At 42.4% G+C, this 17,207-nt stretch overlaps 1 protein-coding gene and 1 pseudogene across 15 annotated transcripts in view; one reads left to right on the forward strand and one right to left on the reverse strand.

Annotated features, from left to right (window-relative positions):
• Syne1 (spectrin repeat containing nuclear envelope protein 1) overlaps nt 1–17,207 on the reverse strand; it is a 506,592-nt gene that overhangs the window by 33,219 nt on the left and 456,166 nt on the right. For all 15 annotated transcript variants that reach the window (XM_031352591.1, XM_031352581.1, XM_031352598.1 and 12 more), the window contains 3 exons: nt 6,780–6,942; nt 2,076–2,263; nt 433–583 (listed from right to left, as the gene is read on the reverse strand). In XM_031352591.1, coding sequence (XP_031208451.1) covers nt 433–583; nt 2,076–2,263; nt 6,780–6,942 — 502 coding nt within the window. The remainder of the gene's footprint in view (nt 1–432; nt 584–2,075; nt 2,264–6,779; nt 6,943–17,207) is intronic.
• LOC116079030 overlaps nt 12,649–17,207 on the forward strand; it is a 7,112-nt pseudogene continuing 2,553 nt past the window's right edge.

Below are 17,207 nucleotides of genomic sequence, written 5' to 3' on the forward strand. Positions count from 1 at the left end.
AAGAGAGAGAAAGAAAGAAAGAAAAGAAAAAAAAATTCTGAAATATGAGTCTTGTTTTCCAAGAGAATTATTTTCTCTTCCTCTCTCTTCTTTCTTTGCTATATTTCCTTATTACTCTGTAGCCCAGGCTAGCCTTCAATTTGTGATCCTCCTGCCCCAACCTACTGAGTGCTGGGATTATGAGAATCTGCTACCGTGTCTGGCTAACACTTTTATTTATTACTATCTTACTTTTAATTAAACCTTCAATTAAAATTGCCACCTCTCTTTGTCTACTCACAAGGCATGCTACCCATGGCTGCAAAGCCATTCCCCAGCTATTTGAACAGATAACATGTGGTACATTAGTCAGTTCATGCTCTGTGGCATCAGCTTCCAGCTGGCTACTATCACAGCACAATGAACAGCTGAATATTTGGCCGTATGACTCACCTCAAACTTCTTCAGCTCCTCCTTGGCAACGGTGTAGAGCACCCCGGAAGAACTGGGGAATGCAGCCGTCCTCTCAGAAACCTCTAGCCAGTCTTCAAAACGAGAATAGTCATCCAGAAACTTCTGCCACAGTCGCCACGTCTCTTCAATTCTGAGGCAGAAGACGGAAGAACACACCCCCATTATTAAGACTGTTGATGTTCAGAATCCTATGTGATGCCCTCAATGGGATTAAGAGTGCCTGGACAAGCAACTGCTGTGCAAAACAATAACAGCTTTGACCCAAACTGCCCAGGGAAAGAGACAACTGTGGGAGCTAAAATCAAACAGCTGTTGGTTTTAAAAGATGCCCTGCAGCTTTGAAGTGAGAATTAGTCAAACTGGATATTAAAAAGCATTACATGGGAGGCTAGAAACCCTATGTGTAGATGCTGTGTTCAGGCCGGTGCATTAAATAAAAGTGAAGTTGGAGATTCCTTTATTGCCAATGTCAGACTCAAGAGTGATAGTAGTCAACCTTGCCAGGCAAGTGTGGAGCTTTCAGGACTGGCCAAAGGTCAGCATGGTTTTGCGCTTTGGGTCACTGAGGTTCAGGCCATAGAGATTTTGCCATTGGCATTTTAGAAGGGCTTAAAAGTGTTTATGATTTAACAATTGTAGTGCAGAAAGCGATAGGTTTCAGTGCAATGTTCATCTTTGTGCATGTGCTTCTTATTTACTCTTCCACAGCACTCCTAGGTTCCCTCTCACTCCTGCTGTCCCCCTTTTCTTCTAAATACTTCCTCCTCCACTTCCCCACCCCCATCCTCCCTTCTCTCCTAAATACTTCCTCCCCTCCCCATTACCTCTCCTCCATCCCCTCTTCCTTTCCTCCTTCCTCTCCCCCCTCCCCATTCCTTTCTTTTGTTTTTGTTTGTTTGTTTGTTTGTTTTGTTTCAAGACAGGGTTTCTCTATATAGCTTATAGCCCTGGCTGTCCTAGAACTCACTCTGTAGATCAGGCTGGCCTTGAACTCAGAAATCTGCCTGCCTCTGCCTCCCAAGTGCTGGGATTAAAAGTGTGCGCCACCACTGCTTGGCTTCCCCATCCCTTTCTTATAAAGTCCTTTCTCCTCTCTTAGTGCCCTTGTGACTTTTACGTCCTATGTTTAAACACGTATGTTATCCATACATTTAAGTCTAGATTTATATGCCTTATCTATACATTTAAATCTAGATTTCTAAATCTAGACCCAGAGACAACATGAAATATTTATCTCTTTTGAGTGTGGATTATTTCATTTAACACCATGAAGAGTAGAATTTAATTTAAAAAGTTACCTATCTGTGACAACAAATTCAATAAAGCTATAGTTACTTTGCAAGGGAGGATTTTAATTTTTCTATGTAATATTTAAACTGTTTGTTCCAATATAAGCTGGTTTGTTCCACTTATATTACCTTTATGCCTATTTACATTTGCAATTATATGTAGGTAGTGGTAATCTGGGGGAAGTTAAGACTATTTTTGGACTTTGTAACCAATGGGAAAATGTAAACAGTGGATACAGTGACTGGGAAGATGGCTGGAACTTTTGTGGTTTGGGGTTTTTGTTTGTTTTGTTGTTGTTTCTGTTTGGTCTGTACCTTCCCATCCCAACTCACTTGAGTCTCCTCTCCATGGACATTGCGCAGATGTTCCTCCACCGACGGTCCAGGTTGCGAGTAGCCTGCTGGATGGAGTCGCACTCGGCATCTGTGGCACAGGCATCACAGTCATGCAGCAGGACCTCACACAGGTTGAGGACAGAGGCAACACCTGTGCTGTGTTTCTCGATGTCTCTCTGAAGCTCCTGCAGGGTATTGAAGTGTGCTTTATTATAAGAGTCTGTGGATGTGGATGAGAGAACTCTGGCCATGCTCAGGGACTGATACACCATACTGGACAGTAGTTCACTTTCCTGAATGAACAAGTTTCCTGAACCAGAGTTCAGACCCCATTACATTGGAAGGCTCACAGAAACTTTAGCTTCAAGGGACGCAATGTTCCCATCTGACCTCTGTCCATATCTGTAAACACACACACACATACACACACACACACACACACACACACACACACTACACTAAGAATAAAACTGGCTTTAGTCATGAGTGATAAAAAAATCCTAGGTTGGGTTGTGGGATGGCTCAGTGGGAAAGTGCCTGCCACACTAATGTGATAACCTGATTTGAATGTGCAGGACCACGTAAAGCCAGATGTTACAGGTAGCATGCACTTATAATTCCAGAGCTAAGTCAAGGTGGGAGGCAGAAACAGGAGTATCTCCAGAAGCCTGTGGGCTGGCTAACCAGGTGTACACAGTAGTAAACAACAAGAGGCCCTGTGTCAAACAAGGTAGGAGGTAAGGAGCAACCCTCCACATGTATGCTACGGCTCACACCAGCCTGGGTGTACATACACACACATAGACACATAGACACATAGACACATAGACACACACACAGGAGGGGGGGAAAGAGGAAAGACTGGGAAAGGGGGAAGAGAAAGGGGGAGTAAGAGAGAGAAAGAGAGATAGAGAGAATAGAATCTCTTGCCCTAGGCTCTACTGATATATCACTCTCATTCCAATTGATTAATCAATTCAGTGTGCATGCACCCATGAGTGTCTCCCACCTCGGAATTGATATTTAAGCATCACAGATCTGCAAGTGCATAGGACAATATCAAGAGGTACTGAGGCTTAAGCAACTGAGGTTTTCTTTCATAAATGAGATCATCATTACTTCCCTTGGAGCAGAGTTTTAAGTGTAGGACAGAAATAGAAAGTTTTGGATCAAAAGCAGGAAACTGGATTTTATCCAACTCTAACATATGAACTCATGTTAAATGCAGAGACTGTGAATAAAAAATGTCCATTATTCTCTCCCTTGACCTTCACTGTAATTTGGTTCTAGAATGTTCTTTAAAGACCTACATGTCAAAGGCTTGGTTCCCCACCTTCAAGGGTGTGAGGAGGCAGCAGGACCTCCAGTAGGTGGGGCCTTGCTGAAGACGTTACATCGCTGGGGGCCTATCCTTCTAAAAGATTTAGATGCCAGCTCCTTCCTCTTTCTCTTTGAGTATCTTGGGAGCAAAGAATCAACAGCTCTCCTGGACTCACTCTCTTGCTACAGGCCACAGTGCTTCCACAGGCCCAAGCAACAGAGTCACATGATCACAGACTGAAATCCCCTAAACCTTCAGGCCAAATAAAGCCTGACTTGGTGGAAGTTGGTAACCATTGGTACTTTTTCACAGTGATGGAAAGCTAGCCAACGCATGCTTCAGGAGTTCATCCTGCTCATTAAATTATTCTGCTGTTAAGGTGGGGGTCTGTAAGGTCCTCTGCATTCCTAGTGCCTTTCTAATCTAGGATATATTTTCTTCTTGCTTTTCCTTAATACATCTGTATTTTCTCATGGCAGTGAGGGAAGAACTTTATTGGTGTCATTTCCATCCCCCTTTGTCCTACTGGTCAGTGCTCTTAACATACAGTCCTTAGTTTTAAAAAGTAAAATTTAAACTTGTCCAGCTTTCCCATTGCTCTCATAATCCCACATTGACTTGGCTGCCTCCCAGTTTCCAAAACATTCTCTCTCTCTCTCTCTCTCTCTCTCCCATTATTAACATATTTAACTTTTAAGACAGAGTACTACTGTATAGTGCTAGCTGACTCAGGACTCTATGTAGAAATAGGTTGGCCTTGAACTCACAGAGCTCCACCTGCTTCTGCCTCCTGTATATCAAAGGCATGCACCATATCACATTTGGCCTTGGATTTCACTTATTACAGCTCAGTACCATTGCAACTCTTTTCTTCCCAATCTGAACGCTATTTTTCCTGTCCCCCTGCTTGTTTGTGCAGGCAGCCTTCCTTTCATTAACTCCCTGGAAATGGGTGGATCAGAAGTAAATTTGTGTGTATGAAGCGAGAGGGTCTGCAACTGCACACCATAAACAATTTTTTCAGCCTCTGTACGGCTGTGGGCTATTGTTTCCTGGCCCTGAAGCATGCTGGAAGACGGCAGATGCCCTATTTTAACTCTTAAGCCCTATCCATATTCTGTCTACCTGTTTGTTATGACAATGCCTGATGTGAAAAGTCTGGGGTGGTTTTGTGTGCTTCCTAGTTTCCTGAGCATTTATATCTCTTTATGATCTGGAAGTGTGTGCTTTCCATTTGTGGTTTTTAAATTAATACTTTAATTAATTAATTAATAATTTCTTCCTTCATTAAAAAAAGACTTTTGGTGACTCTTATGAAATAATTGCATTGGGTTTTCAGATTTAGACATTAACTCTTAATTTTATTGTCTTTATTGCCTGTTCTTCATGATTTTAATCGTTTTGTTTTATGTTGTGAGATGATCAATTCTGAATGTTCCTCTTGGAGCATATATATATATATGTATGTATATGTGTGTGTGTGTGCATGTGCATGTGTGTGTGTATGTATATGTGCATTCTCTTCCGTGTACCCTTTATTTCCCCCTCATGGAAGAGGATTTTAAATGCTGGAGACTCTTGCCTATAGGCCTAGAGTTAAGAATCAGTGGACAACACTGGTCATTATCCTTTACCTGGTACACACCTTCCCAGGCTCTCCTGGAGAAGTTGGGTGGGAGTGGGAGGCACTGAAAACCAGCAATGACCCTCTCAATGCAATCACTAAAATGTCACACATGACTCACAGAGGACACTAATCTTATAGACACTAAAATTGTCTCAGCAAAATGGTCTTAAAGCAATGATGATTTTAGTACAAAACTTAATACCAAGAGTCAGTTTATACATGTATGAAATTGTGAAAGAACAACAAAGTAAATAACAAACTCCATATCTATGGCTATACTTAAACATCTATTCTAACTAGTATACAGTGTTGTAAAAATTGAGTGTGTTCATCTAACACAGAGATGTAGAGCCCAGCCCTAACTGATACTTCTACAAAGCAAGCCCTATACCTATAACTCAAGGATCATTTCAAAGAGGTTATGTGGAAAGACTATAAGAGCCAGAGGTTAGAGAGTTTACTGTGAGATTTTTGTCTCCTAGGCATGTCTAAAGCTACACCCATACATTCTCCCCAACATGACTGCAGAAACATGGGCCAAACACAGGGAGCAATACTACGTATATTAAAGTGAACTAGAAAAGAACTGGGAGCCTCAATCCTACACAAAGCACTACAGGCAACTAGAGGTGCTGAGGGTAGGAGGGATCCTCCTCTTTGGGGAAAGGCTCACTGATTGCTTATCCAATACCAAATGGCCAGCCCCTAAAACATAAAACACATACGAGTTATATTACACAGACAGAGCAGGTTATAGTTATACATTTAGATATATGCATATACCAACAGTTAGTGAAAAAAGAGGCTAAGAGAGCAAGGAGAGATGTTTGGGGGGATTTGGAGGGAGGAAAACGGAGAGGGAAATGCTATAATTATATTATAACCTCAAAAAATAAAAGAAATAATTTTAAAATCATAAAAAAGGCTTAGATCAGTTTCCAGCCTATTAACAAAATGTCAATAAGGGTTGTCAGCCATTGCTATTATTGACCTCATTCATTCCTTACAAAAAAATGAAGTTTGTTAATTATCTTATAGGATTTAAAAAGTATTTTCTTTTTTATTTACTTTAAGGCAAACTACATGGCTACCACGGTGTAGAATTCTCAGTGACGACGAAGACATATGGTAACACATTCATGGCTGACAACTGGAATCTGATATGCTTAGTAAAAGTAAACAAGGTGGGTAGGAAATAAAAATTCCTCCCTGCTCTCATTCTTAGGCACACCTTTCTTTGCTTGGCATTCTATGCCAGGGGGATGTGCTGCCCTAACTATATCCATGAAGGCGGCATGACGATGCTGTCTGAAGACTGCACAGTCATGCTGTCTGAAGACTGCACAGTCCTCCTCACAGGATAGGACTGTTTCGATTTTAAAAGGCCTCAATCGGCATTGTAGTCTTTCTCTGAACACCCTACAGAAAGTCAAGGGCTTCTTTCTAAGTCTCCAGTGCTGGGCTCACAGAGAAAGAAGCAATCGGATGATGGCTGGGCTACCCCCTTTGCCATGTTAGATTGCTTCCTGGAGGACGGGTGACATTCATATGGCACAGACATCGTTTAAGAGTCAATTCTGCAGTGCTACAGAACCTATTCGTCCCCACCACTTTCCTACACAAAGCTCCCCATTGTCACTAGTCCCGCCTGAGTTCTTGATCTTTCTTCCCTAGTCAGTGTCTTACGCCTACCCAATTATCTTGGGCAAGAGAACACAGGCTGCATGGCTTAGCAATCTCTTTTCCATCCTACCTGCTGCTCACTCAGTTTCCTCTGTATTTCTTCGGAGTCACAAGAATCATAGACTATAGGCTTGGCCAACTCTGACTCCATGTGGGCCAGCCAAGTCCTAAGGCTGCCCATGTTCTTGTCCAGCTGCTGCACAGCCACCAGGGTCTCCTTTAGCTTCTTCACCCTGCAGGCAGAGAATTGATGAGATGGTGAAAGGCCTTGATAATGCTACCCTCGTGTGCAGAAGCCAATGCTGTGCCTAAGGACACATTGCACCGGTCCATCCTGTCTCAGCTCCTTACTGGCAGTGTGACTCTGCTGGGTGTCTGGTTTCCTCATTATCAAAATGGGATCTTATAGACTACTCAACGATTGATAACCATTAAACATTATCAAGGATTGATAAGGATTTAAGTAGGGTAACAGAGTGCTCAGTGAAGGAGAACATTCAGCAACTATTCACGCCTATTATACCCAATGCTGTAAGTATTACAGGAACTGCACGGCTATCACAGAACTCAGCCCTGCACATAATAAATACAATTTATATCACAGGAGGCAGAATACCCAGGAGAAACAGTCTGGCAGGGTACTTGAGGTACTGTGAGAAACATTCAGAAAAGCAGTTCTAAGGTCTACATGTGAGGGAGGAGATTATACCGTTGCTTAAATTGGTAGGTATGAAATGGAAGCTGTGTAGGGGTGCTGATTGAGAAAGAGGAATTTTTTTTTTAAGTTTCTTAAAGGAAGACTAAAGAAAAAAAATCAGAAATGAAAAAAGGGAGTAGGGAGATGGCTCAGTTAGTCAAGTGACCTGAGTTTTGATCCTTAGCACCCAGAAAAAGCCAGATGGGGTAACTTGTGCCTGTAAATCCCAATGTTACACAGAGTTCTCTGGCCACACCTCCACACACATGAGTGCACACATATGCATGCATACACACACATACACACACACACACACACACACACACACACACACACACACACACGTGCATGCGTACACACAAGTTTTTTGGTTTTTGTTTTTAAAGAAGGTGGAAGACCAGGAAAGTATAATGTAGACCAAAGATAGGATGCTCAAAAATTAGAATCAGTCAATCTGAACAGGCGCTCATCCCAGGTTTGTCTCTCATCTGTTCTATGAAGTCTGAACCTCCAGGGAAAAGGCTATAGAACTAGCATTTTGAACAAATGTGGTGTTTACAAAGGCTGGCATTTGGGAGCACTGTAAACAACCTGGAAAAGACCAAAGGGAGGCTCTCATGTTAACAGTCAGAAGGGCTCTGCAGGCCCTGGGTAAACATGCCATGACTTGTTACAAAATGATCATCCAGGCTACCTAGAATGTTTACGGCAAGGACCTGTAATTGATTGTGGTAAAGGGGGTTTATTTATTTAGTTTTGTTGATGCTTATGCCTATGTGAATTTCTGTTCACAATATGCACGTAAGAGTAATAGTTGGTTGTGAGCTGCCCTATATGGGTGCTGAGAATCAAACCCAGGTCCACTGGAAGAGCTGGAAATGTTCTTAACCACTGAGATAGTCTCTCTCCTCTCTCTCATTTATTCTTCTCTCATACATTATCTTCTGACCACAGTTTTCCCTCCCCCCATGCCTCCAGTTCTCCCACCCCAGTGTGGGACCATGAAAGGCAGCTTGGTCCCCAGATGAGCTAAGGCTTGAAACCTGGTGACCTGAAGGGACGGCACTTCACCTGATTTCTGGGCACCAGGCCCTTGTCACTAACCACAGCCCTCCATAGATTTGTGGGCATCAGTCATAGCCACATAAGGGCAATGCCCCAAGCCCCTCCACAGGTAGAAGGTGACCTGTGGTCAGGTAGGCTCAAGACAGATCTCCATTTTAATGAGGTACCTGAAGTCCTGGAGGACTTAGCCAGTAAACTCTCCTTCCCAGACATTCCTCCCTGCAAAAGGTATTTAACCTCAGGCCCACCCTGAGAAGTGGGGTATGGTTTTACTCATCCACTTTCTGCCATGACAATAAATGCCTTAAAATCAGGGGCTGCGTCTTTTCACTGGGATCTGCCATGGGGAGCCATGGAGAAGGCCTTCGCCTACAAAACTGCCATATAATCTCCCTTAGAAGGCCTCTCTGTGCTCCCAGCCACGGCCACCAAGCTAAGTCAAGCTCAAGCCTACCACTGTCAAGCCAAATACTCTCCCCACAGGACCAGCCAGAGCCCCCATCTTACCCCCCTGGTCCCAGGCCAGATCCAGCCCGCTGGTCTCCACTCCATACTCAGCTCTTTTGTGGCTCCCAGCGGAGCCTGGGTGTCTGGAAGCTTGAGAACAAGACATCCCTGGCCTCAATGTCATCACAGGCCTGGGGACCCCAGAACCAGCACCAGCAGTCCTGTGCCTCAGACTGTGCTTCCCCACCCCCAAGTGGTGTCCTGGAGATGCCCTTACAGCCCAACACCTGCCTGGTGATAGTGACACAGTGACAGCATGGGGTAAGTGCCATGGTCAAACCCCCCACATCCTGCCTCCCCAAGTGGCTGAGCCCTGGGGCCGAGCGGACATGGGACCCCACTAGCCTTACAACAGGCACCCAAAGCGGGGTCCCAGCAATTCCCTTCTCTCCCAGATCTACCTTTCCTTCATCTCCCTTCAGAAAAGAGCAGGCCACCCAGGGTTATGAACCAAACACAGCATCAGAAGTTATAAGAAGACTATGCACAAACTCCTATCAAGGCTGGAAGAGGCAAATGGGAGGAGAAAAGGGGTCCCAAAGGCAGACAGTCAGAGATAGCCTCCACGCCCACCAAAGGCGTGTCACAAGAGCAGCAAGGTAGCCAACGTAACGTAACCCAAACAGGCTCCACAACTGCCACAAAGACACTTGCTCAACTTTGTTCAGAGCAGCTTTATTAATAATAGTCAGAAACTAGAAGACAACCTGGATGTCCCTCCACTGAAGAATGGATAAAGAAAAGGTGGTATATTTACCCAGTGGAATATTACTGAGCTGTCAAAAATGTCACCATGAAATTTGCAGGCAAATGGATGGAACTAGAAAAAAAAATTCATGCCAAGTGAGGTAACCCAGACCCAGAAAGACACACACGGTATGTACTCACTTATAAGTGTGGACATTAGCTGTAAAGTAAAGGATATTCATACTACAATCCTCAGACCCTTGAGCCATCTCTTGAAAGAACTAGGTACTAAGACTGAAGACATATGCCATGGAACTTCTAGAATAATCTATTGAAAAACACATAACCAAACATAGTTCTTCATGGAAAATAACCGTATGATGTACTGAGACGTAGAGGAAGAATCTGATACAGAGGAAAAGGAAGAGAAATATACAGATGCATATAAATATCAAAAAGTAAGGAGATGCCGGGGGCATCTGTTGAGACAGTCCTGAATGAACTTTCTCCCAGTGGGTAGAGCATGAGCAGGCGGTTGGGGCAGAAAGAGACTGCTTTAACCTCATTTTTATCACATAAGAAGTATTGATTAGTAGTTCTTGTCCCCGTTTAGGGTCTGGCCCGGATGACTGTACATACACTACTCCCCAAAGCAGTGTACAACTAGGGATTTCTGCCACAGCCTTTTCTTTTTTCCTTTTTAATAAAGTTCAGTTCTTTGCATAGACTACCTCCTGGTCCAGGAAACATGGGGAATTTACAGAACTGCTCTTCGTATAAGGAATCAGATAACCAGATAGAGAAAAATGCTTCAATGTCAAAGTGGCCTCGCTGAAAACATATCTTCTTGAAGAAAAAAAAAATGTCAAGAGCCACACCGTAGGATGTCTAAGCCTACAGGATGCTAGGAATTTCAAAGCAGATCTTCAATAGAATGTTCTGTGATTCAGAGCTTACACTTGCATGCCCCATCTCTATGACACCGAAATGCTAAATAAGTTGCTCTATGGGTGGAGTATGGAATCACCCACAAGGTGCTTTCAGCCTACAAGTGAGTGACAGCTCTTGGCTCCTTCCACGCCCACCTCAGAAGATTGTCTGTGTTTCCAGGCCAAAAGTCACTGCTCTGAGGAAATATCTCATCAGTAAAGTATTTTTAGAATATTGATTTATTTTTAGATCCTTAAAACTGATGGAAGCCATCGTTTCTATCATTGCAGTGTCAGCAAACCAAAGTGCTTGTTTCCAATGAAACTAATCCCGATGGTACAGTTGCAGCTTCTCCTAGGGACTATCCCCAAACCTCATTCTCACACACATGTTCTTTAAAGGACTTCCATCCTGCTCTGGGCATTCTTTAGTTGACTGTAGTTTTTTGTCTAGAGGTAAGATGTCATGAGATTTGTTTCCTTTTCCATGCTAGCAGGTCCATTGTTTGGGTCTTATTTAAGGATGAACCCTTAGTTGGTTATTAATACTGAGTAGTTAGTTCTGAAATCATATACATACACATAACAGTATATTGATTGAGCAGGCTGTATGTGTATTTAGGAATATAGGCATGTGTGTGTGTGTGTGTGTATGTGTGTGTGTGTGTGAACAATCAAGAAGATGAATTTGAGACAGAGCAAGGGAAATACATGTGAGGGGATTAAAGAGAGGAAAGGGGGGTAAATGATGTAATTATGTTTTAATTTTTTTAAAAAGCAAAATAAATATTAGGTTTTTTTTTTTTAAAGAGATGGTCAGTTTTACATGTTTGCTCCCATATGTGCATGTGATTGATTACAAGTATTTGGTTATAATACCTATACACAATAACATTTTATCTTTTAAAATCAATCTCAGGTGAAGTATCTTAGAAATTTTTTGGGGAAAATGTATGCTTAAGAAAAATCTATGTTTGTATTTCCCAGTCTACTCTATTGATAAAGCCTAACAATGTGTTATACACTGCTTACCACAACTTATAATTTTACTCTATATGAGTTCCTTAATTAGTTTTATAGGCAGAAGTCAAGCTTGGACCTTGGGTATTTCATGGTAGTGTCTCTGAATGTTTCCAAGAACTCTAAAAAATCATTCCTGTATGTTTCTGTCATTCATAAGACAAAATTCCCTTGGGTCGTTAATGAATGACAACTTTATGATGGTTGTTGCTGCAGGTCTCAGGAAAAGCAGTGAGTGGCCACAGAATGGACATAGAATTTACCTTAGACTACCAGTGGTCTCACTTGGGCAGGGCTGAAGAATGATGCATGGCACCAAGAAGTCTGTCCTGTAGGGGACCCAAGGAGAAGGTTCTCCCTCCTCTCTCATGTGACTGGTTTTATGGGTCGCCATTGGATCCAATTGTCCATTCACATGGATGCTACCACACAAAGGAGCAGATCCATATGTGTTCACAGATGTGATCAAATGATCCAGAGCACAAGAGGATATGAGAGTTAACCATACTCTACCAGGCTGGCAGAATTAGTAGAAGGACTCAGATCCTGTAAAACACTGACTGAGGCCCAAGGCAGTGTGGTTAGTGTGCAATGAGTTGAGGGCATCGTGACACGGAAAATGCTTGTTCATATAGTCCATTAGGGACAACTTCCTCTTTCAAGCTAATATAAATTTAGTAAAGTCAATAGGTGAGTGCTTAAGTGGTTGTCCTTTATAAGTTTCAGGAAAAGTATATTTTCTTACAAATTGCATAATACATTGTGTGTATGTTGGGGGGGGAAGCAGAGGAGAGCATGAAGTGGGCCGCAAACTCATTTATTTGTAATAGCTCATTAAATCTGGTATTTTCAGGTGTCATTCTTGCATGGAAGAAATATCTCATTTTTCCTCCATTATTTCTTTGAAAGAAGTCTTTAATGTATCATAATATTTATTTATTTTTATCTATCATGAGAAACTATGCCATTTGGGCGGCATTCCTTGGGATAGCATCCAGGTTTTTAATTTAACATAGATAGATAATTTAACATAGATGCCTACATCTGTTAAACGGGCAGGGTTTAACAAGCGTGAATATTCGGTAAGCCCTCATAGCTTATGTGTGTCCTTTCCATCCAAAGCATATTTCAGGCTCTTAACCTTCTTGGGAAGGGCCATATTACTGAATCCAACTGCCCATTCACATTACTACTACCACACAAAGGAGCACATGTACATGTATAATTATAAACATACTTATTATTATATTAATATATCTAATATCTGATATATACACTTTCCTTCCAATAACTAGTATACCCACAAACCAAAATAGAGTTCAGAATCTAATTATAGTTGAACCAAAATTGCTATTAGTAAACACAAACTGCCTATGACAATACATGAAAAACATTTTAAAACCTTAAGATAAAAATCCCTATCATATGCAAAGAACTCTGTATGCTAACCACAGATCATCAATGGTCTGTTATTGTTACTCTAAATGAATTAAATCACAAGCTCAATAGTTACACTAATCAATAACTAATATTTTTAGACCTAAATTATATTATCTGCATATTTCATAAGACTTGAAGGCCTAAAGGACCCAAAGGGGCTGACCAACACAAAAGCAATTTTTCTCTCAGAAGAAAATCCTCCTCCACAGGCTTGAAACATGCTTTTATTTACTCTAGAGAAAGCTTTTGGCTGCAAAGTTGTAAACGGTCTCCAGCCGACTTTCAGTTTGGTCCAAAGCCACCTTTAGCTAGCAGGCTGTGGCCCTTGCTGAATATTTTTCTCAATCTCCTTCCTGTCTTGGCTTCTCGACTGGAGCCATGTTCCTTGCATGATGCATTTGGTCCAGACACAACTGAAATGCTAACTAACCTCCTGCACATGCCCAGTAGAGAAACAAGACAACAAACCAACAAAGAACTCTTTGGAGTCCATGGCCTACAATCTCCTGGTGCTACTCATGGCTATTTATCGTCAGCACAAAACAGATTTAAGAGCCTAGTGTCTATCCTGTGAGCCCCAAATAACTCTAAAAGCTATGCCCAATCAGAAAGATGCCTGCCTGGAGACATCGCAGTCGCAGTCTGGGAGATCTGCGTCCACACTGCCGTCCTCTGCCATCCTCAGGGCACGCAAGTCCTCTGCCACCACCATGAAGCTGTCACTTGCAGAAGTCCAGCACTACAGAGCGAAAAGACTCAGTCCTTCCTGGGCGAGGAGAGAGTCTCTCCCCTTGTCTAGGCCAGAAGTATGAAAATGCTCTTGGTGGACAAATGGTGCTGGTTGTGTGTCTGTTAACATGACACTGGGCAGTCACACGTGGTCATGTTTCTAAATAAAACTGACATTCATGAGCATGTGCCAGGCCTGATCTCCTGGAATGTAGGCCACGAGGGTAAGAAGGGAAAAGCTCAGTGTAATCTGCCAGGAGGAGCATGTTACTGATCTAAAGAAAGGGTCCCTGAGACAGGACGGCTGCAGACGCGGACGGTCAGCTTTTCCCGTGTGCTGCTGGCTGTGCCAGCAATGCTACTTGGAAGAGACAAAGAAGTCGTGTGAAAAAGGACCAGCAAAAACTCCACAAACACTGCAGATTCTCCTTTTCTCCCCGTCAGCCTGCTAGCACAGTGCTATGAGTAAGAGGAGCTTTAAGGGGTTGCTGGGGAAGAAGGGCAGGATACAGTGTGGAAAATCATTTGACATCCTCTTTCTAACAGACAGTTTGAGCATGGGAAATAATGAGGAAATATTTACCTCTACTTACAGGACCTCTGTTCTGTGTCTATTTAAAAATAATGATAAAAGTTAGTCAAAAACAACATTATTTCAAGACTTTATTTTTTTAAAGTTGCTTTGTTTGATAGGATTTCAGGAAACTTTTATTTTGTGAATTTGGGGAATTTTCAAATTTTTGTGCAGAAACATTATAGCTGCAAATATGAAAACTACACAAAGACTGGTGATGTAGCTTAGTTGACAGAGTACTTTCTTAGCGTATGTGAAACCCCAAGCTTGGTTCTCAGCAATGCATAAATAGGACGTGGTGGTAGACATCTATCCTCTCAGCACCGAGGAAGGTGGAGGCCGGAGGATCAGAAGTTCAAGGTCATTCTTGGTGACCTATGGGGTTCCAGGCTAGCCTGGACTAAATGAGTCCTTGTCTCAGAAAGAAAAAAAGCAACCTGGGCCAGGGAGATGGCTTAGCAGGTGAGGCCGGCTACCTACCATGCCTTTGATGGTCTGAGCTCCATTCCTGAAAGAAGAGAACCCACTCTTGGAAGTTCTCCTCTGAGTTTGACCTGTATGTTGCGGCACCCTCTGTGTAATGTTAGTTGGCAGCTGAGCAGAAGCTAGGCCAGCTACCTACTCTGCCCTCATGCTATATAGAACATATAAGAATATATATATAAAATAGAATTGATTAAAAAAGTACTCCTAAAATAGGAACCAAGTTCTGTTCTGTTTGGTGAATCAACATTTTTGCTGGAGAGGAGAGTCATGAATGGGACTAAAGGACAGAATAATGCCACTGGCAGTTCGGAGCTGAAAACAGGTGTGGAGGAAGTTCATCTAGCCTGAGCCCAGGAAACAAGGGAGCAGAAAACAAATGTGATAACCAAATAGCTTCTAGGAGAGGCAGACTAAATCCAGCGTGGCCTCACACTTGCTCTTACTGTCCAGAGCAAGTGGACCGTAGGCCTATGATCTGCTCTAATTCTAAAGGCAGTACTTAGAAATGGACATTATATCTATACAAAAGTTTCCCACTGGATTCATTGGCATGGTGAGATTTTCAGCGGTGGACACAGAGGAACACTTTAGAGACTACAGTGTGAAGCACCCGTGTCTCACTGACATACAGCTAGCTGACTCAAGTTTGTTTATATATCTTTTGGGATAGTAAAAAAAGAAAAAAAAAAAGAAAAACCTTATGTGAAAAAAATCATTTAAGTGTGTTGTAAATAGATAGGACTTTGAGGGACAGTGTCACCCTGTGTGTAATGTTAGCTGGCAGCAGAGCAGAGGCTAAGCCAGCTGCCTAGAACTGCACAGCATTAAAGCCAGCTTGAAATATTTTCGGCATAATGCATCTTTGCTCTCTGTATCATTGCTACACTGAGTTTCATGAGGGAATGCTAACCAGTTTAATGGAATTATATGGACATGCACATCCATGAGTCAGAATTTGACACACACTCGCAGAAATCCCCAGGGTGGTGACCCAGTGGGAGGTCTCTCTGCGAAAGGCCTTTCTAGCACACGAGGTTTCAATTTCTGCTTTGGAAATAAGATTTTATTATCATCTTGGTGACTGAGATTTGAGACTAAACACCACATTGGGATTCTGAACCACTGTGCATTTCAGCTGTAGGATAATTCCAGGGGACAAGTATATTTCCTTTCAAGTATGTCCCTGAGCAGGGAGCTCACTGTTTTTTGCTCAATTTCTTTCCCTGTATGCATGGCCACCACATATTCTGGGGAGGAGGCCCAACCTGTAAGCATTCATTCTCTGGGTCTACCATTCTGTGTGACTCTCCAGTTCCTTTACAAAGGGCCCTGTACAGGCTACTCAATCCATCTACCTCTGAGCCACACCCCAACCCAGCTACCGTTCCCAAGGTTTTGATATACAAGGAGGAAACAGACACTACCTCTTAGCATCTACATCCAGACATGAAGGAAAGAATACCTACTCTTTAATGTAAAATAACTGCATGCATCTTTAAGTCATAGCAGCATTTGAACTGATGGCACAGGCCCTCATGTTTCCCCTTGATGACTACTATCCCTTTTATTCACAAAGCCTGTCTACAAAATAAATAGAACAGTCTGCCTCTCCAATATGAGGCGTAATGACAGTCACAATTATGGCTGAGCAGGAAGTTCTGGTGATGAAATAGGTTATTTTTGTGAATGAGCAGTGACAACAGTCAGTCTCCCTCTCACACCCAACTATGCAAACATATAATAGGGGTGTGCTCACTCTTTTACCCCCTACTACAGATAAGAACACCCTCTACAAATATGAATAGAATAGTTTTTTTTTCTTCTCTATAGGTGTTGGAAAACCCATTAAGAATCTTCTCTTGTTTACAAACCACTCTCTTCTCTCTCCCTAGATCCACTGGAAGCTAATGAAAGTACCATTCAAGGGAACCGCGGAAACATGGCATTGTAACCCCATGCAGTACAGAAACTCAGGAAGAGGGAGCTAGGTAGTACATTCCCTTTAGCTCCATGGTTCTCAACATGTGGGTCATGACTCCTTTGGAAAACCTCTATCTCCAAAAATATTTACATTATGACTCATAACAGCAGCAAAATTACAGTTATGCAGTAGCCACGAAAAAAAATAATTTCAGGTGAGTCAGCAAATTTTGTCTTCTGCCTCTTTTCTCTTGAAAACAAAAATCATTACTCGTCCAAATCCTCCAACACTTCCTTCAGCTGAATCCAGAGACAAGCATACTAACATCATCTGGCTTTTTCTGACTTTGAAATCCAGTCTGTTTCCTAATCCTCGTACTCATCTCTCTGAAGACAAGGATCTTCCTTAGACACTATGGCATCATTTTTTTCTGATTTTGGTCT

This window comes from Mastomys coucha, unplaced genomic scaffold, assembly GCF_008632895.1.
Source record: "Mastomys coucha isolate ucsf_1 unplaced genomic scaffold, UCSF_Mcou_1 pScaffold5, whole genome shotgun sequence".
NCBI lineage: Eukaryota > Metazoa > Chordata > Mammalia > Rodentia > Muridae > Mastomys > Mastomys coucha.